General features: G+C 36.3%; 1 protein-coding gene across 1 annotated transcript; it reads right to left on the bottom strand.

Moving 5' to 3' along the window:
* Positions 1–11561: 11561 nt before the first annotated feature.
* LOC125677590 (mucin-2-like) lies at positions 11562–24214 on the bottom strand. The gene is made up of 6 exons (XM_048915710.2): positions 23927–24214; positions 20117–20155; positions 15967–16308; positions 13360–15435; positions 13199–13277; positions 11562–12476 (listed from the first exon to the last, which is right to left on the bottom strand). Exons 1-6 carry the CDS (start codon positions 24000–24002, stop codon positions 12203–12205), a joined length of 2886 nt encoding a protein of 961 aa, XP_048771667.2. The 5' UTR covers positions 24003–24214; the 3' UTR covers positions 11562–12202.
* Positions 24215–27625: the final 3411 nt, after the last annotated feature.

Raw genomic sequence — 27625 nt, 5'->3', positions numbered from 1 at the left:
GACAATAGGGGGGAAATGAATTTCTTCTACAATATTTAGAAGACAAAAATTACAGATTTTCTCACTGACAGACCTCTCCTTATATCTCTCAGTTACCACCTTAACTGGTTTTGTTTGTGTGTTTGTATGTTTTTTATGTCCCTTTTGAGAATTGTTCACTCATTTTGGGACATCACAAGCTGTAGGTGAAATGCCGTGTAGATATTGACCTGACCATCAGGTACTCAAGGTTGTAGCAGTGAGGGTTCTTTATTGTGCTAATGTCTACTACATAAGTGACGATTACATTATACTGAGTTCTTAGCTAAGAAACAATGGCTACATGTTTACTAATACCCATGTTTTGAGAATCGAAGATGGGTCCTGGCGGTTGTGAAGCAGGTGCCCTAACTACCCTGACTGCAGGGTCCCCCTAATTGGTAAACTGATCTCTGATACATGTTCATTGGTAGATGAAGGTAGTCAATCCATAAAGAAGGTTCTATCAACAAAAACTGAATGTTGTTGCATGAATAATGATATCGAAATTATTGACAGTTTCTTATGAACCAATTGTCCAGTTCAGGTGAGCAGTGGCGGATTTAAGGGGGGGGGGGCGCAGCCGGCGCCCCCTCCCCCCTCCTAAAATTTTCAAACTTAAGGTAAATCGTGGTATCTTATTTAGAATAATATACTAAACAATGTAAGAAGCAATAATTTCTTCCACTCCCGGAGAATCAAATGACAAAATCTATTGATGTCTTGAATTACTTTATTGGAAGAACTTAATTTTTTCCAAAAACCCTTAAAATTTGCGTCATTTTATTAATTTCACCTCTGAAAAAATGATAGAAAATAGTACAAAAGACTAAATAGGAGATATATTTTAAGCCCTACAAAATCTGTAAAATCCGGGGGTTTCGCCCCCTGGGCCCCCACCAGGGCTTCACCCCCTGGGCCCCCACCAGGGCTTCGCCCCCAGACCCCCTGCCGCATAAAGTGGCGCCCCCAGTAACCACAATTCCTGGATCCGCCCCTGGTGAGCACTCTGGACTTTTTGCATAGCCTATATACTATTTTGTGAGTCGTTTGCCTTTGACAAATGAATTTCTTTGGGGAAATAGCAATGGTAGCCTTTTCATTTGTAAAAAGGAAATAATAGCAAAACGCACCTTGTAATGATAAATTTTTATTTAATTCTATTTTGTTGAGATGTTTGGCTACATATTGTTGTATTCTCATAGTCTCTACTTCAATGTTTGTTTATATTCAGTGATTGTTTTGGGAAATCAGAATTCTTAAAAAATCTCATGGTGAATCAATTTTACAAGTAAAATACCGGTGAGTTGCAGTCAGGTACAACAGTAGTGATTCAAAATGAAATTTGGATACTGGATTTTCTGACTTAAATAATGAAAGTGTTTCGTTCCATCTGATAGCCGAGTATTATAAATTCTTAATAGTTAGATCATTTTAATTAAATTTTTAGCGATTAAGAAGGGGCGGAGGGGGCGAAGTGACCAATTGCAATCCCCTATTTAATCACCGAAATTTTACTCAATATGATGTAAATTAATTACTTAAAACATGGCGGTAACAGAACCGGGGTAACTTTTTCCTTGGTTGATTCAAATTAAGTTCTGTGCCAATCAAATGCTTTATCATTTTTTTCTTTCTTACTTGAAGATGTTGCCTAAAGATTTGTTGTCACTGCGAACATAAAAAATCTTAACGATAACTAAGTGCATCACTGATTGATAGAATATTCAGTGATTGTTGATTGCATGAAAACTTGGGTTATGTTCTTTAACTTAAACATACTGTTTTAGAAGCTGTTTAACACTGCTGCATCATTACGCATTAAGATCATTCCCTATGTATATAATACTGGCTATATTGTAATATTATATTGTACATTCAGTGTGCATGAAAGAGTGATTTCCTAAAAACAAACAGGTACTAAGTATTATAAGCTTATTTATATTCTATGCCAAATTATGAACATTTTTTATCGGTCAGGGTGGGTTTCTATTGTATTTAATGACGAATGATCTGTGATGGGCCTATAATGATCGAGTGTCATTGGTTTTTTTTGTTGTTGTTGTTGTTGTTGTTGTTTTTTAAATAATAGGGGGGAAAATCGGTACACGGATTCGCAATAACAGACTAAATACTACAACCAGTTCTTGCTGCTATTTACATAGCACATAAACCATACAGGTTGTATATAATTTCGTGCTCTATCATGCATACATGTACATATACCAAGGTTCAACTTGAGATTCAAGGAATGTTTATAAACAACATGTCTAATAAATAAAAAAAATATGATAAAACTGTGCAGGTAATAATATTGCAAGGGTTCATCCAAATTCATCCTCGATTTACCTCAGTAGGCCTACTGCAGAATATATTATAAGTGACATTATCAGTGTATTTAGGCGCCTCCCCCCCCCCCCCCCCCCCCCGTAAAATTTTCAAATTTGAGGTAAATTGTAATATATCTTGTATAGAAAAATGTACTAAACAATAAAAGAAGCAATAATTTCTTCCACTCCTGGAGAAATAAATGACAAAATCTTTTGATTTATTGAATTACTTTAGTGGGAGAACTTATTTCCCCCAAAACCCTTAAAATCTGCGTCATTTTATCAATTTCACCTTATCAAAAATGATAGAAAATAGTACAAATGCCACTAAATAGGAGAAATATTTCAAGCCCTATATAAAATTTGTAATGACCAGGAGCTTCCGGGGCCTTAGCCCCCTAAGCCCCCACCAGGGCCTCACTAGACCCACCGGGGGCCTCAAGGCGGCCCCCAGACCCATAGTCCGAAATATCCCACGTTTTCCCACGATTTTATATACCGGTAGAAGGCCAATCTCTAAAGCTGACAAAAAGCGTGAAACAATTACACGAATCGAAAGAGGGATGAGATAGACTGGGAATTCACACATTTCAGAGAAATTATTGTCACCAAAAAAAAAAAAAAAAAAAAAAAGATCAAAAGGGGGGGGGGGGGGGTAGTAATTCCATACTTCAGGTACAGGTGCTTGTGGTTTTCCTGGCACGGTAATATCCGACGTTTTCCTGGCTTTTGTATGATTTTGATATTTACCGTGACAGGAAAACGTCGGATACTTTGTACTACCAGACCCTCATAAATTGGCGTCCCCCCCCCCCTCCCCGTAACCGCAATTCCTGGATCCGCCCCTGAATTTATTATTAAATCATGATCACTAGGCCTAGGCCACATCAATATTGCTTCTGGAGAGAGTTATTGACAGATGTCAAATATTTTGCCAGATTTCATTTATATTCAAATTATGCGTTACTAATTAATAGCCAGAGGCACATACCACTGACGTTGTCCAAAGTACCTATTTTAAACGTCTACGCTCAATGAGCGTTAGGTTTGAACGCGCTACCGTGACCGGCGAAGGAACATCGGTCTTTGTCGCTTTGTTATTATATAACATATATATTTAATCTTTTATTCAGGGCAAGTCGAGAGTATATGTAGAAATTTATTTTATTATAGAGCAAATTTAATTTATTTATAATTGACTTTATATTTTTTCACAAATATAATTTAGTTGTTTAGATAAATATACCATATGATGGAATGTCATTAATTATGTATGATACAACAAATATTGCGGGAATATTAAAAGGGAGGTAATGCCCAAAGACACAAACAAGCGTTGCAGAAAGTGAAGATTTTCTTGATACTGAGGATTCTTCTGGTCTTCAACCAACAGACTCTTTGTCTGTAGAATTTCAATGATCGTATACATTTTGAAAATCATTCAACCACTACACACCTCCATCTCACGCTGTCAGTAGTTAGGTATTTTTTCTGATTAAATTTAGTAGAATCGCGATCTACGGGAGAGGACCAGATTTTAAATGTGTAAAAGCTGTTTATCATCTGTGTATAACAACTCCATGCACATAATTCCCACGATCCATTGTACTTCACTTGACTCGTTCACGTTTCAATCAGAGATACTTTCCCCTGATCGTCTTCAAACATTGAATTTCACAATTTTGGTAAGTAAGAAATTGGGTCACGATAGTATCTAAATAAAAATCTTTTTTATTTTGTACAGTGATAAAATAAATGTATATTTAAAATATGTCATAAAATTTCTAAATATTTAATATTTTGACAATAAATATATATATTTTAAAACATGTATTAATGTAGTTTATCAATTTTTTTGTTTTTAAAAATAAATATTTGATAAGTAAAATTAAATTGAACAGAATAAGATATTTAAGGGAAGTAATCAATTCAAACGTATTCAATCAAAGTACTATGAGTACTGTAAAACATACAATGTATTTTTTTTTTTTTAAATAATGGATACAGCTGCTCTACATTAACATAAATAAAATTATTTTCAAGACAGTTTGTGTAGTTCTTGTTAGGACAGCCCACCCCTTTGTCATATAAATATTCCACACATATCATGTGTTTTGAACTTGTAAAATTTTACATGAAAAGTGAATGTAATTTTTAAAGGTTTTATGGCTAAGTTTAAACACAAGATACAATTCAAACAACTCACCCTTTGGTATTATAAAATCCTCCTTGCAGTTGTTCACCCTTTTTATTGCACAATAACATACGTCTCTTTTATTCTTGATTCATTAATATTGAATTTAGAGACTGATATTATCAAGAATTTTATTTGGCATATTCATAGGTGAAAATTTTCTTTTATAAATCGAATGAATGGTTTAAGCATTGACAGATTTATGCCCCCCCCCCCCCCCCCACACACCACACCCGAACGGCAAATGATCCACCCGTCTAAAATTCCATTCAGAAGATTTCCGTCGTGTATGTGTACATCATAATATGTCTGATAAATATTTGTCATGAATATCTTTTATTGAGTGCTTGTAAAAAAAAAAAAAAGAAAAAAAAAAAGAAAGAAAGTATTAGACAAGTGATGCATTTGTTTTGCTTCTAGGCATATAGTGTGTTTGTATTTTGTTTGGATGTTCATGTTTGAGAAATGAATGCGTGCTTTTTATTTATTAATTGCATGAAATTGGATGAATGTTAAGTTTTAAAAATTCTCCTAGTGTAATGTACAATTTGTTTTGAAATGTTCATAAAAAAAATACAATTTATTTTCAAATCCTCGAAACTTCAAATAATATTTAAGTTTTATAAAGAAAGTGATAACTATGCATCAAATCAAGAAGAAACAAGAATTTCAGTCTGAATTATTTAAATCAACAAGTCAAGTTTATTCATTTTGTTTGAATTTTGTAAAGAATGTGGTGACTATAAATGAAAGGAAGAAGGAACAAGAATTTCAGATTGAAATGCACCATTTTGAATCAATCTTTTAAAAAATTTCCAGGGGAAGCCCCTCCCCCCGGACTCCCCTCCCCCAACTGGAAGGGGGGGGGGGTGATCCTTATCCAAAGCGCTCTCCCTTTGGGTCTCACACAACCCCAGTAAAGTCTAGATCCGCCACTGTTGGCTATGCACTGATCCACTCCTTTGTTATTAGAAATAACTTGATAATTAATTGATTTATATGCAGTTCTTTCTCTAGTGTTCTTATTTTTAAAAAAAAATATTTCATGGGTTGAATTGTCTAAACAAGGGGTGACATGTCTCGACAAGGGTTGTGTGGTGCATAAAACTGACAGTAAAACAAGATGTGGGCAGGGGCCTCCGTGGCGGAGTGGTTAGAGCATCGCGCTCAAAATCACACGGCATCTCTGGTCAGCACAGGTTCGAATTCCGCTCGCGCCGGTAAGTGTGAAAGATTCACAGTTTACTTTCGGAAGGTCGGTAGTCTCTTCCCAGGTACATTGTGTCTGGGTTCTCTCTTCTACCAATTAAAAATTGGGCGCCACCAGATAACTGAAAAATTGTTGAGTGTGGCGGAAAATAGCAATAGACAAACTAACAAACAAACAAACAAACAAAACAAGATGTGTTTGTGAAATACTATGCCCCCAGTGACAACAAAGAAAAATAAACCTGGTGAAAAGTTTTGGTACGGAAATATGACAGCTCTATACTTCGCTATTCAAAAGATTTGAACAAATTTAAAGTTTTGAAATTTGAGTTAAACTCCTAGGTCACAAAGTCAAAAACTTAGCGATTAAAAGAAACTTGACCTGTAACCCATCGTGTATAAATTTTCAAATCAATAGCTGCAGGGATAGCCCAAAAGTCCATAGAAATACTAATCCCTAAAATGTGCAAAGTTTAGGGCCTATATCTAATTAAACTTAATCCAAACTAGAATTTGATCTATTTTGTATTTCTTATAGCAGTTATAATATTGATCACTGTTTGTTATATTCATGTTTTCATCTGTAACCCATTATTACAGGTTCATGTATAAATTTTCAAATCCATAGCTGAAGAGATAGAAAATAAAATCAGGAAAACTGTCGATGCACAGATGCATGCACAGGTTGATCACTATGTATAAGGCCCTCGACTATAAACGGGACCCTAATTTAAACAAGTATACTGTACCTGATAACGTATTAGCTGCAGAACTGTCAACAAACGAAATCATTTGATGCTGGGAGTTTTCAGGTTGTATGGGGCTTTAATGAATATTTGAAGGTATGTTTAGACACAAGTACATGTATAGTAGGAAAATATGTTAAGAATTTTTTGATATTAAATTTATGAGACAGTAACTCAAGAATACAACGATATAAGGCCTCAACCGTGCGCAGCTTTTTGTGCGCCGTAAATCGAAGGTTTTTATAAGGGGTGGATCTGTAGCTCTCTGTTATGTCAAAATATTTTTTCAGAGAGCTACTGTTCTGCAGTTAATAACGTATATTAAGCAGAATTTTTAGCGAGGATTTAATTTCGACATTATTAGCGAGACTGAAGAGGTCGCTATATAAAATTGAATATGGCTAACAATTTATTCCACATCAGAGGTAATAGTTACCTTTCCTGGAATCATAAACTCGCTAAAGTTAGCTCTCGCTAGATACATGTATATATACCAATCGCTAAAATTTCCACTTATACGGTATACTCTCTTATTGTTTGGTGATCCATGCCATGCTACCTTTACTGTCGCAAAACATCTACATGTACAATGTGAACAGGAAACATACGGGACCTGAATTTCTACTTCACTTATTTGTTTCACTTAATTCAGTTTCCATTCATAATTCTATCAAATTTTAAAAATACCACTGCGTATTATATTGGGCAAAATACAGTATTAAACAAACAAAACAAACAAAGTGTACATTCTTCATACAGTTTACCGAACACTTACACACTTTTTAGTTTTGACGGCATGCTTTCTTCTCCTGGTGAATGCGTTTCTTACTTCGTTACTACATGTACATTTATAGGTATAGGACGGTGTGACTAGTCACTACATTTATAGGTATAGGTGGTGTGACTAATGACTACATTTATAGGTATAGGGCGGTGTGACTAGTGACTACATTTATAGGTATAGGGCGGTGTGACTAGTGACTACATTTATAGGTATAGGGCGGTGTGACTAGTGACTACATTTATAGGTATGGGGTGGCGTGACTAGTTACTACATTTATAGGTATAGGGCGGTGTGACTAGTTACTACATTTATAGGTATAAGACGGTGTGACTAGTCACTACATTTATAGGTATAGGGCGATGTGACTAGTTACTACATTTATAGGTATAGGGCGGTGTGACTAGTTATTACATTTATAGGTATAGGACGGTGTGACTAGTCACTACATTTATAGGTATAGGGCGATGTGACTAGTTACTACATTTATAGGTATAGGACGGTGTGACTAGTTACTACATTTATAGGTATAGGGCGGTGTGACTAGTTACTACATTTATAGGTATAAGACGGTGTGACTAGTCACTACATTTATAGGTATAGGGCGATGTGACTAGTTACTACATTTATAGGTATAGGACGGTGTGACTAGTTATTACATTTATAGGTATAGGACGGTGTGACTAGTCACTACATTTATAGGTATAGGGCGGTGTGACTAGTTACTACATTTATAGGTATGGGGTGGTGTGACTAGTTACTACATTCATAGGTATAGGGCGGTGTGACTAGTTACTACATTTATAGGTATAGGGTGGTGTGACTAGTTACTACATTTATAGGTATGGGGTGGTGTGACTAGTTACTACATTTATAGGTATAGGGCGGTGTGACTAGTTACTACATTTATAGGTATATGACTGTGTGACTAGTCACTACATTTATAGGTATAGGGCGGTGTGACTAGATACAGCATTTATAGGTATAGGGCGGTGTGACTAGTTATTACATTTATAGGTATAGGACGGTGTGACTAGTCACTACATTTATAGGTATAGGGCGGTGTGATTAGTTACTACATTTATAGGTATAGGGCGGTGTGACTAGTTACTACATTTATAGGTATGGGGTGGTGTGACTAGTTACTACATTTATAGGTATGGGGCGGTGTGACTAGTCACTACATTTATAGGTATAGGGTGGTGTGACTAGTTACTACATTTATAGGTATGGGGTGATGTGACTAGTTACTACATTTATAGGTATGGGGCTGTGTGACTAGTGACTACATTTATTGGTATTGGGCGATGTGGTAACTAGTGACTACATCTATAGGTATGGGCTGTGTGACTAGTTACTACATTTATTGGTATTGGGCGATGTGGTAACTAGTGACTAAATCTATAGGTATGGGGTGGTGTGACTAGTCACTACATTTATAGGTATGGGGTGCTCTGACTAGTCACTTCATTCATAGGTATAGGGCGGTTTGACTAGTCACTACATTTATAGGTATAGGGTGGTGTGACTAGTTACTACATTTATAGGTATAGTGAGGTGTGACTAGTTACTATATTTATAGGTATGAGGCGGTGTGACTAGTTACTATATTTATAGGTATTGGACTGTTTGACTAGTTACTACATTTATAGGTATATTTTGGTGTGACTAGTCACTACATTTATAGGTATGGGGCAGTGTAACAAGTCACTACATTTTTGGGTATAGGTTGGTGTGACTAATTATTACATCGCTAGATATGGAGCGGTGTGACTAGTCATTATATTTTTGAGTATGGGTTGGCGTGACTAGTTATTACATTGATAGGTATGGGGCGGTGTGACTAGTTACTACATTTATAGATATAGGGTGGTGTGACTACTCACTACATTTATAGGTATGGGGAGGTGTGACTAGTTACTACATTTTAGGTATGGGAAGGTGTGACTAGTCACTACATTTATAGAGATGGGGAGGTGTGACTAGTTACTACATTTATAGGTATGATGCGGTGTAAATAGTCACTACATTTATAGGTATTGGGCGGTGTGACTGGTGTCTACATTTATAGGCATTGTGCGGTGTAAATAGTCACTACATTTTTAGGTATTGGGTGGTGTGACTAGTGACTACATTTATAGGTATTGAGCGTTTTGGTGACTTGTGACTATATGTATAGGTATGGGACTGTGTGACTAGTCACTACATTTATAGGTATAGGGTGGTGTGACTAGTTACTACATTCAAAGACATGGGGTGATGAGACTAGTCACTGCATTTATAGGTATGGTGCGGTGTAAATAGTGACTACATTTATAGGTATTGGGCTGTGTGACTAGTTACTACATTTATAGGCATGTGGTGGTGTGAATAGTTACTATACTTATAGACATAGGGTGATGTGATTAGCATCTACATTTATAGGTATAGGGTGGTGTTACTAGTCACTACATTTATAGGTGTGAGGTTGTGTGTCTAGTTACTACAGTTAGAGGTATGGGGTGGTGTGACTAGTCACTACATTTATAGGTATGGGGTGCTCTGACTAGTCACTTCATTCATAGGGATAAGGCAGTTTGATTAGTTACTACATTTATAGGTATAGGATTGTGTGATTAGTTTCTACATTTATAGGTATAGTGAGGTGTGACTAGTTACTATATTTATAGGTATGGGGCGGTGTGACTAGTTACTATATTTATAGGTATGGGGCGGTGTGACTAGTTACTACATTTATAGGAATGGGTTGGTTTGACTAGTCACTACATTTATAGGTATAGGGCGGTGTGACTAGTCACTACATTTATAGGTTTAGGGTGGTGTGACTAGTTACTATATTTATAGGTATTGAGCTGTATGACTAGTTACTACATTTATAGGTACGGGGCGATGTGACCAGTCACTACATTTATAGGTATAGTGAGGTGTGACTAGTTACCATATTTATAGGTATGAGGTGGTGTGACTAGTTACTACATTTATAGGTATGGGGCGGTGTGACTAGTTACTACATTTATAGGAATGGGGCGGTGTGACTAGTTACTACATTTATAGGTATGGGGCGGTGTGACTAGTCACTACATTTATAGGTATAGGGCGGTGTGACTAGTCACTACATTTATAGGTTTAGGGTGGTGTGACTAGTTACTATATTTATAGGTATTGAGCTGTGTGACTAGTTACTACATTTATAGGTACGGGGCGATGTGACCAGTCACTACTTTTATAGGTATGGGGTGGTGTGACTAGTCACTACATTTATAGGTATAGTGAGGTGTGACTAGTTACCATATTTATAGGTATGAGGCGGTGTGACTAGTTACTACATTTATAGGTATGGGGCGGTGTGACTAGTGACTACATTTATAGGAATGGGGCGGTGTGACTAGTTACTACATTTATAGGTATAGGGCGGTGTGACTAGTTACTACATTTATAGGAATGGGGTGGTGTGACTAGTCACTACATTTATAGGTATGGGGTGGTGTGAATAGTTACTATATTTATAGGTATGGGGCGGTGTGACTAGTTACTACATTTATAGGTATGGGGCGATGTGACTAGTCACTACATTTATAGGTATGGGGTGGTGTGACTAGTTACCACATTTATAGGAATGGGGCGGTGTGACTAGTCACTACATTTATAGGTATGGAGTGGTGTGAATAGTTACTATATTTATAGGTATGGGGCGGTGTGACTAGTCACTACATTTATAGGTATGGGGTGGTGTGACTAGTTACTACATTTATAGGTATGGGACGGTGTGAATAGTTACTATGTTTATAGGTATGGGGCGGTGTGACTAGTCACTACATTTATAGGTATAGGACGGTGTGACTAGTTACTACATTTATAAGTATGGGGTGGGGTTTCTAGTCACTACATTTATAGGTATGGGGCGGTGTGACTAGTCACTACATTTATAGGTATAGGGCGATGAGACTAGTGACTACATTTATAGGTATGGGGTGGTGTGACTAGTTACTACATGTATAGGTATGTGGTGGTGTGACTTGTTACTACATGTATATTTTTAGGTATGGGGCGATGCGATGACTTACTGTATATATAGGTATGGGGTGCTTTGACTATTTAATGGATTTATATATATATAGAAGGGTATAACTAGCTGCTAGATCTATATAGATATGAAGTGGTACATGTAGGGCTCGTCCTCACTATCATCGTCATCGGTAGCGTGGATCTAAAGACACAAAGTATACTCACCGCCGTTTTGTAATGAGGATAGTTCTAATAAGCATTTGAATAAAACTCCATTAGAGAAAAGTTAAAGATTTTATTATTCAACAATATCTATCTTTTTGTCACATTCTTTCTCTCTCTCCCATTATCTCTCTTTCACACACATACACATGTCGCTCATTATTATCTCAAATTCAATTCACCTTATGCTTCCAGAGGAATATTAATGATGCTTCAAAATCACAATAATTTTTCTAGTAAGCAGATCATATTGAATGACTTTTCCCTGTTTGATATTCTAGAATGGTTATGTTTACATATGCAAGTATATAAATGACTGTGCTTTGACTAGAAACACTCAGTTTATACAATGTTTCGATGATTAAGTGATCACCTATCAAAGCCACTACAAGAAAATGACAATCATTGACAAACAGAAAGCACGTTTTATACAAAAAGAAACAAAAAAGTCTTAAAACGCAGGAATACTGTCTCCTGTTACTCAAACAGCTATCAAATTTAATATCTAACTAACGCCTTGGTCATGATAATCAATTTCACATTGACACTGCAAGATACCCTGTACTATAATAACGCCCCTTGCTCTCAGGATCAGATACGACCGAGTCATTTCGGCTAAGGTGCATCATTTTCCCGTTCACAAAACAACAATCACGGAAAAAGGATTCAATTTTTGGAACGTTAGTGAAACCCGGATTCACTGGATATCATCGGAACTCTTTCCTGCCTTTTCCGGTTTATCATCTGCATTTTCCACCGTGACTTCGGCTTTTTCCGCCGTGACTTCGGCTTTTCCACTTTCACTTGGGGATTCTTCTACCACTCCGTTTGCCTTTCCGTTCGTGAGTACTGCTGATCCATTAGCAGCAGATTCCTCCTCTTCCAGCTGAAGTAAAGGATTATCGATTCCTTTCGTTCCTCCATTCATTTCGATATCGTCCTTCTCCTCTGGTTGTTTATTGACTTTTCTCCTATATCAATAAACACAACATATTTTCTAATTCTAATACTATGAGCATGGTAATTATTACCTACAGGATTGTTTAGGGGAAGGTGGCCATGTCTACAAATTGTTTTAATCTTAAACTGAGGAAACAATGACAGCTGTCAGGTTTGGTACCTTGATTAGGCTCAATCTAAAGACATTCATTGCTTTACCAGTAACGAGAAATTTTTAACATGCATACATTAACAAATACCTTAAAAATGAAAATAACATTTTCAAGAAAGAGACACAGATACAATTCAAGATCAGTCGTTCCACAGTCTATTCGACAATTCTTCACTTATTCTGAGATATCACCATCTATAGATAAAAGAACACGTGACGCAATGCCTCTAATTTTAAGTGATATTCACAAGACTCATAACCTGCACTTCTGATCAGAATCGAATCCGGAACCTCCCAGTTGTGGCGTGAGTGCCTCTAACACTAGACCACCGCGATCGATCATTTCAAGACAATAGTGTTATCTAGGTTTACCAAGTAAACTCACATTTTCTGATTTTACAAGTATTAATTTTACTTCTTGGTACAAACACTGACAAATAAACTGCACTATTTCAAGTATATTCAATGAATTCATTGACTGAATTATAAAATCTGCATAATAGTTAATACAACATTTCGTTGAGCAGTTTGAACTTTTATGATACTTACAGCTGTAGATAAGCTTTGATTTTCTTTACATACCTTGATTTTAAAAACGTAGCCAATATCACGATGATTGCAATAAAGACCAGGATACCAATGACTGAACCAACAACGATGACTGAAAATATACAAATAGCAATGATTTCATCTATCATCGAATTGGGTACAGAAACATAAGAGAGTCATTAAGCTGTTTTTACCTGTAATCGTATCATCATCAAGATCTTCCGAGTCATCCACTGTTGAGAGATCTGCTGGGGGCTTTTCACTTCCTACATCTTTGCTTTTATCATTCTTCCCAGGCTTGAAAGACGGTTTGAGAGACGTTTCCTTTGGTGAATCAATAGGAATAACGATTGGGGGAAGTCTTGTCATAACCGGTTTTTTGACAATCATTGGTTTTGCGGTTCTCGGTTGCAGATCACCTCTCGGTTTGACGCTAGGTACGACGGTTGGCTGTTTAGTGGAAGGGTCTTCTGAAGCTGGAATGGCTGTTGTTTGTCTTGATATTACTGGGTCCACACTTTCTGTCGTTGGCTTAAATGTTGTTGTTCCTAATGTTGGTTTTGATGCTGTGGTCATAGATTTGATCGTTGTTGGACTCGGAACATCTTTCGTAACTTGCAGTGTTGTTGATTTAGTGGTATCTGTCATCCTCATCGATGGGTCATCTGTAGTCTCGGTTGGTTCATTTGCTAAAGTAGATGATTTCGTAACAGGTTCTATCGTTGATGTTTCCACCGTAGTGAGACGTTCTGTGGTTGTTGTTTCTACAATTTCGGAGATAATTGGTTCCTCAGTGGTCACTGTCACTTCTAGTGTTGTTGCTGCAGTTGTTTTCTCTTTCTCTGGGGTAAGCGTTGACGTTGGTACATCCGTTTGTCGTGAAACAGTTGTTTTTGTAATTTTAGATTGTGGAGCAGATACGGCGAAAGACGACATCTGTTGGAGTTCCTCGGAGTACAACTCCTTCAGATCAGGAAGGCTGGATGAATACGTGGTCGATAAACTCTCCGTAGATGATAAAATTTCGTGCTCAGTTATTGAAGATTTTAGCATGTTTGATCCAGTTATCCCATCCTGTGAAATTCGTGCCAATTTACGAGATGGTGTCACCGTTTCTTCTAGTGTTGATGAAGGTGTTTCCGACTTTGTACCGATTTCTGATGGTAGAAACATTCCTGTTTGAGGGGGTATCAACGATGAACTTGTTGGTGTTGATGATAAAACAGATGTTGTTAAATCTGAGCCAGATGTCGACGATTCTGATTTTGACTCGGATGTTGATACCCCCAGAATTATCGAGGAAAGGATGGGACTTGTTATATCAGTACTGCTCACAGTTGATATAGCCTTAGATACTTCAAATTGAGCAATTATTTCTGGTGACGAAGATGCTGTCGATGACGCTGTGTAGACTGCTGTTGGAGATATCGTATTTACAGTCTTCTCATCAAAGAGTGTTGACTCTTCCATTCTCAATGGCGTTGTATTGTCAGTTGTCACAGTGGTTGAGAATGATGTTGAACTTGACAAAGTTATTGTGCTTGTTTCAGTTCCCGTAAGTGATGAAAGGATGTGCTCATCTGTCTGTGCTGTAGTTGGAGAGATGGAGTGACTTGGTATAAATGAACTTTTTATGGCAGCATTTGAAGCAATGATTGCTTCTTGGTGGTGGCTCGCAGTAATGGGAACTGTGGTAGATGTTTGTAAAGAGGTTGTGGTTGCTAATTTCTTCAAGACTTTTGATGGTGAAATAGATGAGGTACTGTCATCGATATGTGTAGAGTGATGTTGAGTAGAGAGAGATGAAACTGTTGAAGGAATGATGTTTGTTTGTGACGAGGTTTGTTCACTTGTTAAAACAACTGAAGGATTGATACTTGTGTTTGATGGTTTTTGTTCAGTTACTAAGGCTGGGAATGTCGAAGGAGTAACATCAGATTCGGTAACATTTTCGATAGCGGAAAAGTTCAGTGGAGTAGACTCTGTCGTCACTTCCTCTCCAATCATTGCAGGTGTAACTAATCTGTCCATTAATTGGATGGAATTCACCGGAGTTTGGATCAGATTTGGTTCTAAGAATATGCTATCCTGACTAATGCCCGACTTACTGAGCAGTTCTTGAATTGCATTAGATGCACCTGTTGACCTGTCTTGAAACATGTCTTTAATGGAGATGGGACTAAACATACTGTCAGCACTAGAGAGTGATTCCTTCTTTATGCTTCCTGTACTCTTTTCTGGCAAGGCATCACATTGTACAGATATAATTGCTGTCGAATAAAAGCTTGCATCACATACATGTAAATAAGGTATTTCTAGAGAAACTTGCATTTATTTCATATATTGATTTACTTTAATTGATGTCTTATGCAATTAAATATATATGCTGTTTATATACCGTATAGGGTTTTTTCCACGGGGTTATAATTTTGGCTTATTTTAGCGGTTAGATAGCTCTCCTCCAAAATTTCAATCGCCAAATATGCACTCAATTGCGGCTTCAGTATTTGAAAGAGAGAAAACTCTTCCCTGTCCGCCAAAATTTATTCCGCTAAAATTATCAGCATACCTTTCAGTCAGCAAATCGCCAAATTTTAGACCCGCGGAATAAACCCGATGTATACGGTTATTAGATAAATAAGAAAAATCTTATCATTCTGAATGCCATAACTATTGACAAAAATATCAAATGCTAATGTATTTAAAAGACACTTTTCAAACCTAGGCAATTTCATAAAATCAACTTAGAATCGTCATTACTAAAGTAAACTTTTTAAAATCCTTAAAGTCATGATGCTTACCGTTTGGATCTGTCTCCATGGAAACACAAAATCCTGCGACCACGGCACCAGTTTCTAGTTGTGATAACACTAACGACCCATCCTTTACAACCGTTGTATTAAATTCAGTTGTATAAGTGGTGCAGTCTATTGATTGTGATTCACTAGGACTTTTCGTTGATCCCAAGTGAAAATTTATTTTAGATCCACATTGCTCGGGGGATTCTAAATGGCTTATGTCAAGGTAATCGCCTGTGACATTAAATCGACAAGTACAGCTTCCTTTCCCAGGAGAAAATAAGGAAGTGTCTAACATAACAGCATGTTGGGTTTGTACAGCACTGTCTCTACACAGCTCCACAACTGAAAGTATAAAATTGAAAATCAATTGATAGGCTCTTGCGAGAGCTGCATTGAGGATATATATATATAGAAACTTGTCGGTTCGTTCCAACGCTTGTGTTTGTTGATTCGGCCTTGTGTTTAAGTTTGAGTAATTATACTTAGTAGTTGGTTTCCATTCGGTTATCAAGGTGAAATCCGAAATAATGATCTTCAAGGCCATCCAGGATGCATTTGTTATTATTATTTGAACAATTCCAACAATATAAAATAAAGTGTGATATCGTTTCAAAATAGTAGCTTCAGTATTTCAGTAGTATGGTTGGTAGTGTATTATTTAACGTCCCGTCAGAGAATCTTTCACTCATATGGCGACGTCACCATTGCCGGTGAAGGACTGTAAAATTTAGGTATATGCTCCGCGCTTACGGCCTTTGATCGGGGGGGGGGGGGGTAATCGTGTCGCATCTGCTGTAACACGGGGCCTCGGTTTTTACAGTTTCGTTAAAAGGACCGTCCCATTTAGTCACCTCTGATGATGAGCAAGGAGTACTGCGAACCTATTCTAACCCGGTCCTCAGTACCCCTTGCTCGTTGTATGAAAAAAAGGAAGTGAGGCTTAATGAAGAGAATGAAAAATGAAAGAGACCTCATGTGTTTGCTCAACAACGTCTGAGAAAGATCGATATCATGGGGAAAAAATCATATAGATACACAGTGCGTTGGTTGATTGATTGATGTTTTCCGCCACACTCAACAATTTTTCAGATGTCTGGTGGCGCCCAGTTTTTCTCACTCACCGGCGCGAGCGGGATTCGAACACGTGCCGACAGAAGTGAGAGGCCGTGTGATTTTGAGCGCGATGCTCTTTTTTTAATCTTTTATAGCGCGATGCTCTAACCACTCGGCCACGGAGGCCGACAAGAATTCGTTGGTGTATGAATTATCTAATTCAAAGTAAGATTTTCAAATGCGAACAACATACATGTATCAATCGCGTAAAGCGTGTATGCTAATCGATAAGAGTTTTGTCAAGACACTGTATTCATGACGTTTTACAAATAGATCTAGTGAATATTGATGTCGTGACGATTAAACATTTCAACATATTTTTATTTTTTTTTAAATTTTACAAAATGATGTTTCTTCAAAATATTCGTATGTTGTTATTTTCTAATCGTTTGTACAAACACGATTGGTTAAAACTCCGAAATGTTTTCAGTTTCTTTGCAAAATTCGAAATAGCCCTATATCTAACCATTGAAGGTAAATCATAAACTCAAACAAATATGCCCCAGGAAGTCATAAATATTAAGATCTAAGGTGAATATTGCATTTATCAGGTAGAAGAAGGGAAAAAAAAACATCACATGGACACCAAAAAAGTCAGTAAATGAATAATATTCGAGAAACTATGTGGAAGATTCTGATTTAAAGAAAAAAATGATAATATAAATTGCATGAAAAATATCTTCACACGTATATTTCGATAAAACATAATTTTGTATGAAAAGCATTCTGAAAATTTTAACCATTGAGGTACTTTTGTACATGGTATTTTGCTATATATGCAATTTCAAACCAGCTAATTCCTAACCCAGACGAAAGTCATCATTGATCAAGGAAATATCAATCAACCTGTGTGGAGTAAGTGGGTACTAAATAATTAAGACCCAAATTTAATTTAAGAACAGTAGACGTAAAACTAATCAAATGTATTCTCTGTCCAATGCAGTTTGTCACCCTGTGGCAATAAAACAACATGGCCCGATGATTTAGGTTCAAAGCAAACAGTTTAGGTGCTGTCCGAAGACAAAACTGTCATAAATGGTCATTAAACGGTGTAACACTGTCACTTACACCAGGCACGGCCCTCTTCAGGGTTTATTTGATGTTACCAATCCTATTATAATAAAAGGACCATATTGTTCTCGAGTGCTCAGATCGGGTGCGGGATACGTATAATTCCGAACATTATCATTCATTAGAATTCGTAAATGTACATTGTAACAGCGGAATGGATGACTCCGTAAACTAGCGGTGATGCCACAGTGTCCTTAATAAGTATCTAGGAATTTGTTTAATAAATGATGTCATTCAAATATGTTGTAAATGCTTTCCCTGAGGGCTGTTGGCACACTTCTGAAGAATCTGCATGTAATTAATTTATTTCACTATATCCTGTGGTTTACATATGCACGGCAATTAACACATTTTGCGCAACAAGATTTTCGCGCATATATATGTGAAATTATACTACGTCAAGCCAATTCCTTGATTTTTTAGCAATTTTATTAATGGTAGCTCTATAGATTTTATGACATTACATGTACGTCACAAGATGCGATCTAGGTGTTTTGTGAAAGTACTTGAGTCGAACGATTTGTTTGTATATCTACGAAACTCAGTGGATTAAGAATCGCAGATCCTGAGTTCAAATCCGCAAGTCTCTTGTTCTTATTGAAATATTTTTTTTGAAAATCATGTTCCTTACCCAAAGATGCATAGATTTTTTTTTTTACTTTTTTGATATACATGTATACACTTATTGCATATCATCATATCTTTCATACTTGGATAATGTCGTGCTTATATGGGAAAATCTTTCAAGGTGTGGTGAGACACTTTAACTGTCCACTGATATTGAAACACAGTTTGACAGTCGTTAAAATTCATCTCAATTTACTCGTTATACAGACAGACAGACAGATAGATAGACAGACAGACAGACAGATAGATAGGTATAAACTTTAAGGATCATCTAGTCACTTAGACAATACAGCCATTCAGGCAGTGACTGACTTAAGTTATGTGGAACTTATAAGACTGGCTAATAAAATTTCTTAGGCGTACAGGGGGTAAAATTGCATGTATATAACATATTCAAGTAAAAAGGCTAAATATAGTCATCAGTGTCCATATGTTTGAGATGCGGTGAACCTCAAGATTGATTCATGAGATATTGTAACATGCAGTACGAGAACATCTAGCCGAACACACATAGAGGTAATCGGTTTTTTGTTAGTTATCAAAACCAAACGAAGGAATTCTTTTTATGTATAATTCATAAATAATACCTACTACTTATAGCAATACTATTGATACAAATTTGTATCTTCGTTTGAACTGAGCGCCTTGCTGTAGACATTGGGATATTGATTTTTCATACAGTACTTTAAACAAAAATTATAATATTATCTATTGATTTTGTGTTCCCATCATGCGGAAGTCTGGCATCTTTTTATGAAAAAGGGATTCAATTATGAAATAAATGTCTACAATCAAACTTCATTTTTATGTTTTGCAAATTGTGCTCTTTCATAACTTGTTGGTTTTCATGTTAAGATGGGAGGTCAATTATGTCGCGATGTTTTCAGAAATAAACATTCCCAACAACTATTCATCCTTAAGTTGTTTTTATCTAAATCTTACTACTTCGCCAGTACGATCGACATTCCAGAAAAAAACCCATTCAACCATGACATTCCAAGAAAAGATTGTACCTTGGATAATTTCAGAAGTTCATGTCTGGATTAGAACAAATGATAAAATCTTGTAACAAAGAATATACGTACAGTCAAACCTCATTATCTCGAACTTGACGGAACCGAGAAAACTTCAAGCCTTAAAAGGGTAAAATAATTAAAGTGGTTGGGACTTCCGAATCACTTCGACAAATCCATATTATTCGAGATATCGGTGTTCGAGATACCGGTGTTCAACTGTACTTTATAAAGGTATACAGTATAGGCAGGGTCATATTTGGAAGAAGTACTGAACATATGAAAAAGTAAGAAGTACTGACATAATGAAAATGTTAGATACTAACCGTGTCCTTCACTTTGTAAGCACTTTTGAGCAACAGACACTGAAAAAGAAATCAAAGGCGATTATAAAACGAGATGGAAGAAAAAACGAAGGTGGAAAATTGCATTTCCACTACTGCTTGAAAACAAGGAAATACCCCAAACATGATATCATTTGACTCTTGATGTTCAATGTATTCGTGCATTACAGATTTATAGTGATTCCCATACAAACATGTCGACTAAATATAGCTGATACGTGTATATGTGGATACACTTATTACTGAGATGCCACATACAAAAATGTAATACAGTGGGGAGGGAGTGGGGTTAAGATTTGTTAAAGATTTTACAAATACATAATATGTACATATATGCACATATTATAACTGACGAGTAATTATTAATTTGTATGTCGTGAGATCATAAAATAATAAAAAAAAATTACGATAACACTTTGGTCATATTTTGTGTCAAAAAAGTTTGCGAATTAGAAATCTCGCAGTTTTTTAAAAATAAAATGGAACGTGAATCTCTTCTACAACTGAAAGTTTGGTTATTCGTGTTTCAACCTCTTAATCCAGGAAAGTTACACGCATTTTCTTCCGTAAGCACCGATCAAATATTTACTAGGTGATCATTTTTTCATATGCCACCTGACAAATGTTCATATGTATATGGCATATTACACGTATTAATGAAAGGCTTACAATATAGAGTACTGCGTCTACATGCTCTTTTACGGGTACCTGTAAAGTGCGAAACGAAACGAAACTTATCGAAACGAAACAGATTGTATAACCGAACTCTTTTAATCATAATAATTAAAAATGGTATCTCAGGCCCTTGTGAAAGTTACCACATATAAATAAAATTCGCCTCCTCTGATGTAGGCTTTCGGCTTGACTGGTACAAAGTTTTAAAAGTTTGAAAAGGGGGGGGGGGGGTTAAGCACAAAGTACATATCCGAAGTTGATAAATACCATGTGCAATTAGTTTCGAATCCATAAATTTCAGAACGGAGGGTTCCAATCTCAAAGATCTGGGGAAACACACTAAACAAGGGATGGGGTCGCCAGCTTTGGATCCGCCTTTGGGCATAAATACATGTTTCGGTATTTTTTGCTCTAAAGACAAATCTATGTATAGATGTGGATATTGTGTATTTGTATGTAGTATATCAAACGGTAGATTCTGAGTATGTCCTCCCGTTCTCTTTGTAATTTCTACTTCCTTTGTTCATAAGTCTTGATTTTACAAAATGCTGACCTCCTCCTGATATTATTACATAAAACATCTACCGTTTTCCATCCCGTTTTCAATTCCCCCTCTTAGCAACACCCCTAATATATAGAGTTATCTTTAGACTTACTACATATCAATAATAATTTTAATAATACATGTATATATATCTTACCGAATGCATTCATGTAATGTGGTATACTATCTATTTTTTCCATTATTGAAAGTACTCGCTCCTCAGCAGTTAGAGGTGAAATAAGAGGTTAAGAGCTCAAGATTCCTGCTATCAACTTTCTCAGACACCAGCTTCTTCAAACAATGTATTTATGCCCAAAGGCGGATCCAACGTCGGCGACCCCACCTCTTTTTTAGTGTGTTTCCCCAGACCTCTGAGACTGGATCCGAAACTAATTGCACATGGTATTTAATTAACTTCGGATATATACTTTGTGCTTATTATGTATTTTGGATCAATTTCAGGGAGATACTCCCTCGCCTCCCCTCTGGATCCGCTCATGTCTTGGGTATAGATCTATAGTTTGTGGACGCTATACCAAAATGTTAGATAAAAATACGTCTTGAAGTGCAGACAAGAAAATTACACGTGTATACAGTGATGCACGAAAACAACGAAATATGTACGCTGTACTTCGACGAAAACTATTTTGTTGACGCCCTGTAAAGATGACAAAGAATGTTGACAACTAATCAAATGATGATTGGAAAGGCAAATCTGACAGGTTTACTGGGGACAGTGGTCATTAACGGCTAGTGATTTGTGATACCAATCACTAGTGTTCGATCTGTGTCATAGGACAACACTGGTACCCATTGGCAATAATGCCAGACGGAAACATATCACTCAGACAATAAGCCATCCTTAGCGGGCATTAGTTTGACCCTTGAATTTAGTATCGTTGTGGCCACAAGGCCTACAATAAGATACGTTATATAGTATATGACTCATGGAAATGGAATACGATTTTATTTTCCGCTTTTTGTTTTCTTAACTCTGAATCTTTCAATGGATGCACACTCTCATTAAATGCTCGAAAAGTCTATTAGATCGTATCTTATAAAATCACAAATTTCCCAGTTTATTGAATTATTTTGAAATCATTATCAGGCACTAGTATCTTTTTTTTTCAAATTAGGGAGTGGAGGGGTGCCGGGAAAAAAGTAAACTTTAGAATTGTCAAAAATTCTTGACAAGCACAAGATAATTAAAAAAAAAAATGGAAAAAAAATTAAAAGATGTATCCTTGCCCAAACTTTAAAATCCTAAAAAGAAATTTATGCCTACTAATGTTGAGTGTCCTTGGGGCGTAATGTTTACACCTTGTTATTCATCCGCAAATGTAATCCCGTCATCATCCTGTCTTCCGCTAATGCACATATCTCATGCAGGCCTTTGGCTGTTTGATGTCTTAATTTGGTGGATGACAGTTTGATTGTGCAATAAACACAAGCAAGACAAGATGGAATTCTGCCATTTTATGAGTGTCGACATTTTAAACAGTTTCATTTATTTCGTTTTTATTTCTCTTACAACACACACTGAAAAATAGTGCAACAATTATGTTCGAATAAAATGGTGAAAGACATTAGACTTCTACGTTGGTATTAAACAGATTTTTAAACAGATTAAAGAATGTACATTAGTGTATAGCAATAGAAAATATAGTATACTATTGTATGTAGTTATTCAAGAACATTTATACCAATTATCAGCAAGTTCCATGTAGATATTCTGAAGAAACAGAACGGTGTCCGTTATGTAAGAGCATTAGACGACGTGTGTATTTATCGTTAGCCATTATACAGATCTTTACACGACCTGTGAATGGTTATGAGGAAACACACCGATGTTTTATTCCATTAAGCATGGCCGGAACACAGAAATGGCTTCGTCTGTTCTGGTGCATTACGATAATTATTACACATTTTTGTAATATCTCACCATAAAAAGCAATAGTAACGTAGGAGCTAGCGGCCGATCATGAATATTCTCTTTTTGCAAAAAAAAAAAAAAAAAAAAAAAAAAAAAAAAAAGAAAAAACAAGCAAACTGAAATAAAGGAAACAAGTTAATGTTCAGATTTTAATTTTTCGATAAAGTTTTTGAGCACATTTCTATGTAAACCATAGAATCAGTACAACTAGAAAATGAAATTTAAAGATTTTGCGGAACTGAATTTCCGTATTATTTGACGTTTAGTGAAACGTACATGTACATGAACTTTATAACACGTGTAGAAATTTTGCTACATGAATTAATGAGAGGCATACATGTACGTTCTTTAAAGGAAAACAGAAAATGCGACACGCGTCGAATTGGATAAGTGTATGTAAACTATGTGTATTTTTCTATGTTAATTAGAGTATTATGCAAATAAGGTTATAGTGAGAGTCACAATGAGGTTAATGTGAAACAAATCATTAAGGTTTAATGCGTTATACTTAGTCTGTGGTTAAAATAGATTCTTGAACTCTAAAATCTGAAGAGAATGGAGTTGAAGTTTAAATTCTAAGAAAAGGAAATACCAATGAATTATATATTGGAAAGTACGAAAATAGAAAAGTGAAACTTACCATTAAACAGGCACAACACGTGAAGAAATAGGTACAAAACATACATAACGTCACGATATTCCTTTGATAGATCCATGATGGAGGTCAAATCATACACTTAGCCTTCTAATCTTCTCCTCTATATCTGAAGTTTTTTTTTCAATGGCAAAAATGTCCCCAATTTTCCATCACCAGAAAATAAAATAAACAAAAAACCCCAAGAAGGATGCTCTGGTGAAAAGCTAAACTGTCACATGGTCATAAATAATTTGTGAAAGTCCTGCACCGCGCGATACAACCTGCGCTATGAATTGCATCCACACGGGGGAGGGGCGTGTTTGTTGATATGCACGTTCAGTGCCGGTGTTTTACCAGGTGAAGAGGGAGGTACTGATGTATGACTGGGGATCCCCTTCACGCGCTACCTGTGTAGTTGGTGACAAGTCCTTGTCGAATGTCTTAATCAACGATTCGTCAGAGTGTCTCACAGATTAATGACTTGTGCTCCGTTAATCTGTCAAATTCTGTCTGTAGTATGAGAATGGATGAAAATACTATAATAGTACTTATAGTACATTTAAGTGCTTTTCAAATGGTGTACGATATTCTTGTATCAAATCTTGTGTATAAATCCTTATATTATATATTTAATTGCACTCAATTGATAAAACCCATGATTATAATTAAATTCACTAAATAGATGTTTTTCACTCCTGTGATATACATGTACTTTTGCTGTTCCTTTGATCGTACTATAATTTTAGATATAAGTACTATGACGCGTAACTGACCTTTGAACTTTACATATATTAAAATGGTACGTCATAATCATAAACACATGTGTGAGGAGTAAATTTTATTAGAGGAGAAACTATATTGGAAGCATGGTCATTGGGGTTGTTTCTGCATCACTTCATGCCTTCATCGTCCTATACCCTTAAAATACAAACAGCCCAGAAATGTTTTGTGAATGATAACAACCAAATACAATGTATATTGAAATCGTGCTTTTGACATTTTAAAAGCATTATTTTGATATGTATGAAAACACAGTGCATAAAAAACATGTAAGAAAAATGTATGTTAGACCTATGAATCATTGTGTTTCGCAAAACATGCATGTGCACTTTAAATACATGTTCAAAGAAATGTTCTCTAAACGTCAACACGCTTTTCATCTAAAACGTATATATAGATTGGAAATACATTAACATTCGAAAATCCTAGTAAATGTCTGGTTATAATCATGGCTGAACGAACTCAAGACCACAGGCAGAGACTCCATAAATTTTGGAATGTTTTCTTTTCATTTATCATTCCTTATCTAGCCATTCTGTTGTATTTTTTCAATAGTTATTGCGATTATGTATATGCAACAATCCTTAAATTATTAGGTCACCTGAGCTGAAAGCTCAAGTGAGCTTTTCTAATCACCTGCTGTCCGTCATCCGTCTGTCTGTAAACTTTTAATATTTTCGACTTATTCTCCAAAACCACAAGACCAATTTCAACCAAACTTGGCAAAAGGCATCATTGGTTAAAGAGGATGCATGTTTGTTCAACTGAAGGACCATGCCCCTTCAAAGAGGAGACAATCACAAAAATGCAAAAATGTGGTGTGGTCATTTAAAAATCTTCGGCCAGAAAAGTTGAAATTAACATGAAGACTTTCTGACATAGTGCAAATGCAAGTTTGTTAAAATAATGACCCCTGGGGATAGGGTGGGCGATACAATGGAGGATCAAAGTTTTACATGCGAATATATAGGGAAAATCTTTAAAAATCTTCTTCTCAAGAACCACTGGGACAGAAGAGTGGATATTTACATGAAAGGTTCCTGATATAAAGTAAATTCAAGTTTGTTCAGATCATGGTCCCCTGGGCTAGGGTGGGGTCACAGTAGGTGATCAAAGTTTTATATGCTAATATATAGAGAAATCTTCCCCAGAACCACTTGGTACATAATATCCTTGTGTAAAGGGAATTTCCGTTTGTTCAAATGAAGAACCATTCCCCTTCGAAGGAGAGATAATCACCAAAAGGCAAAAATAGGGTGGGGTAATTTCAAAAACTTCTCAAGAATCACTGAGCCGGAAAAGTTGAAATTTACACGAAAGCTTTCTGACATAGTCCAAAAAGAATGGTCCCCGGCGGTATGGTGGGGCCACAATGGGGGATCCAACTTTTACATGCGAATATGTTTAGAAAATCTTTGAAAATCTTCTTCTCGAGAACCACTGGGCCAAAAGAGAGGAAATTTACCGGAAAGCCTTTTGACATAGAATAGATTCAAAGTTGTTCAGATCATTGACTCCGGGGTAGGTTGAGGCCACATTAGGGGATCAAAATTTTACTTCTGTTATGTAGGAAAATCTTCTTCAAAACCACTGCACCAATTTCAATCAGACTTGGTATACAACATCCTTGGGTAACAAAGAGTACCGAAAACGGTACAATATACGCCAGCCAGACAGTGAAATTCAACCTGAAAGCATATTGTGCACTCTGAATTGATACAACACACATTCTGAATAGAAAAGCCTTGAAGTGGGTCATGGTGCACCGATCCATCTGACATGAGAACTGATTATGTATTTCTCTGAGAGTGAGGTTGTGACAAAATGTCGATGCAATATCTATCTATAATGATAAAAAGTCCAGGAAACCATTTAATCTACTTTTAGCCCTAAAGTAGGTCATGGTGCACCAATTAAGTTGAAATGTGAAATGATTATGTATTTCTCTGAAAGGGGGGTTGTGATTAAATTTCAGAGCAATACCTGTGACCATACCAAAAAAAAATATCTGGAAAACTGTTTGACCTACTTCTACCCCTAAAGTACTGTAGGTCATAGCGCACCAATCCAGCTGAAATGTTAACTGCACTTGTCTTCCATCGAGAGGAAGCCTTTGACTAAATATCAGGACAATATCTGTATCCGTAATGAAAAAAGCCAGGAAAACTGTCTGACCTATTTTTTCAAAAAGTAGGTCAAGGATGGACCAATCCAGCGGAAATGCAAACTGAACTTGTAATCGTCCAAGAGGAAGCCTTTGACTAAATTTCAGGGCAATATCTTTTAAATTATCCGTAGTGAAAAAAGCCAGGTAAACTGTTAGACCTATTTTCCCCAAAAGTAGGTCAAGGATATACCAATCCAACTGAAATGCAAACTGAACTTGTATTCCTCTGAGAGGAAGCCTGTGTCTAAATATCAGCGCAATATCTGTATCCGTAGTGAAGAAGAAAAAAAGCCCGGAAAACTGTTTGACCTATTTTTAGCTGAAAAGTAGGTCATGGATGAACCAATCCAGCTGAAATGCATACTGAACTTGTATTCCTACAAGAAAAAATCTTTGACTAAATTTCAGGGCAATATCTTTATCCGTAGTGAAAAAAGCCCGGAAAACTGTTTGACCTACTTTTAGTCATAATGTAGGTCACGGACAGACCGACCAATCCAGATGAAATGCAAACTGAACTTGTATTTCTCTGAAAGGAAGCTTATGTGTAAATTACAGGACAATATCTTTATCTGTAAAAGAACAAAACAAAAAAAAGTCCGGAACACTGTTTAACCTACTTATAGCCCAAAAGTAGATCAAGGATGGACCAATCCAGCTGAAATGCAAACTCACTCTTACAATTCTTGAGCGAGATATTGCGATCAAATTTCAAAGTTGTACATGCATCCGTTACGGAAAAATGTCCGGAAAAC

This window comes from Ostrea edulis, chromosome 3, assembly GCF_947568905.1.
Source record: "Ostrea edulis chromosome 3, xbOstEdul1.1, whole genome shotgun sequence".
Classification (NCBI taxonomy): Eukaryota; Metazoa; Mollusca; class Bivalvia; order Ostreida; family Ostreidae; genus Ostrea; species Ostrea edulis.
This window is presented reverse-complemented; position numbering and strand designations above follow the sequence as displayed.

What these genes read in the sequence shown, in the direction of transcription:
- LOC125677590 (XM_048915710.2), bottom strand. Translation starts at nt 24,002, where the DNA reads ATGGATCTATCAAAGGAATATCGTGACGTTATGTATGTTTTGTACCTA. An exon ending in CGTGTTGTGCCTGTTTAATG is followed by an intron (nt 20,156 to 23,926) that starts GTAAGTTTCACT and finishes TTTCTTTTTCAG; the next exon opens with TGTCTGTTGCTCAAAAGTGC. An exon ending in TGATGATGATACGATTACAG is followed by an intron (nt 13,278 to 13,359) that starts GTAAAAACAGCT and finishes GTATATTTTCAG; the next exon opens with TCATCGTTGTTGGTTCAGTC.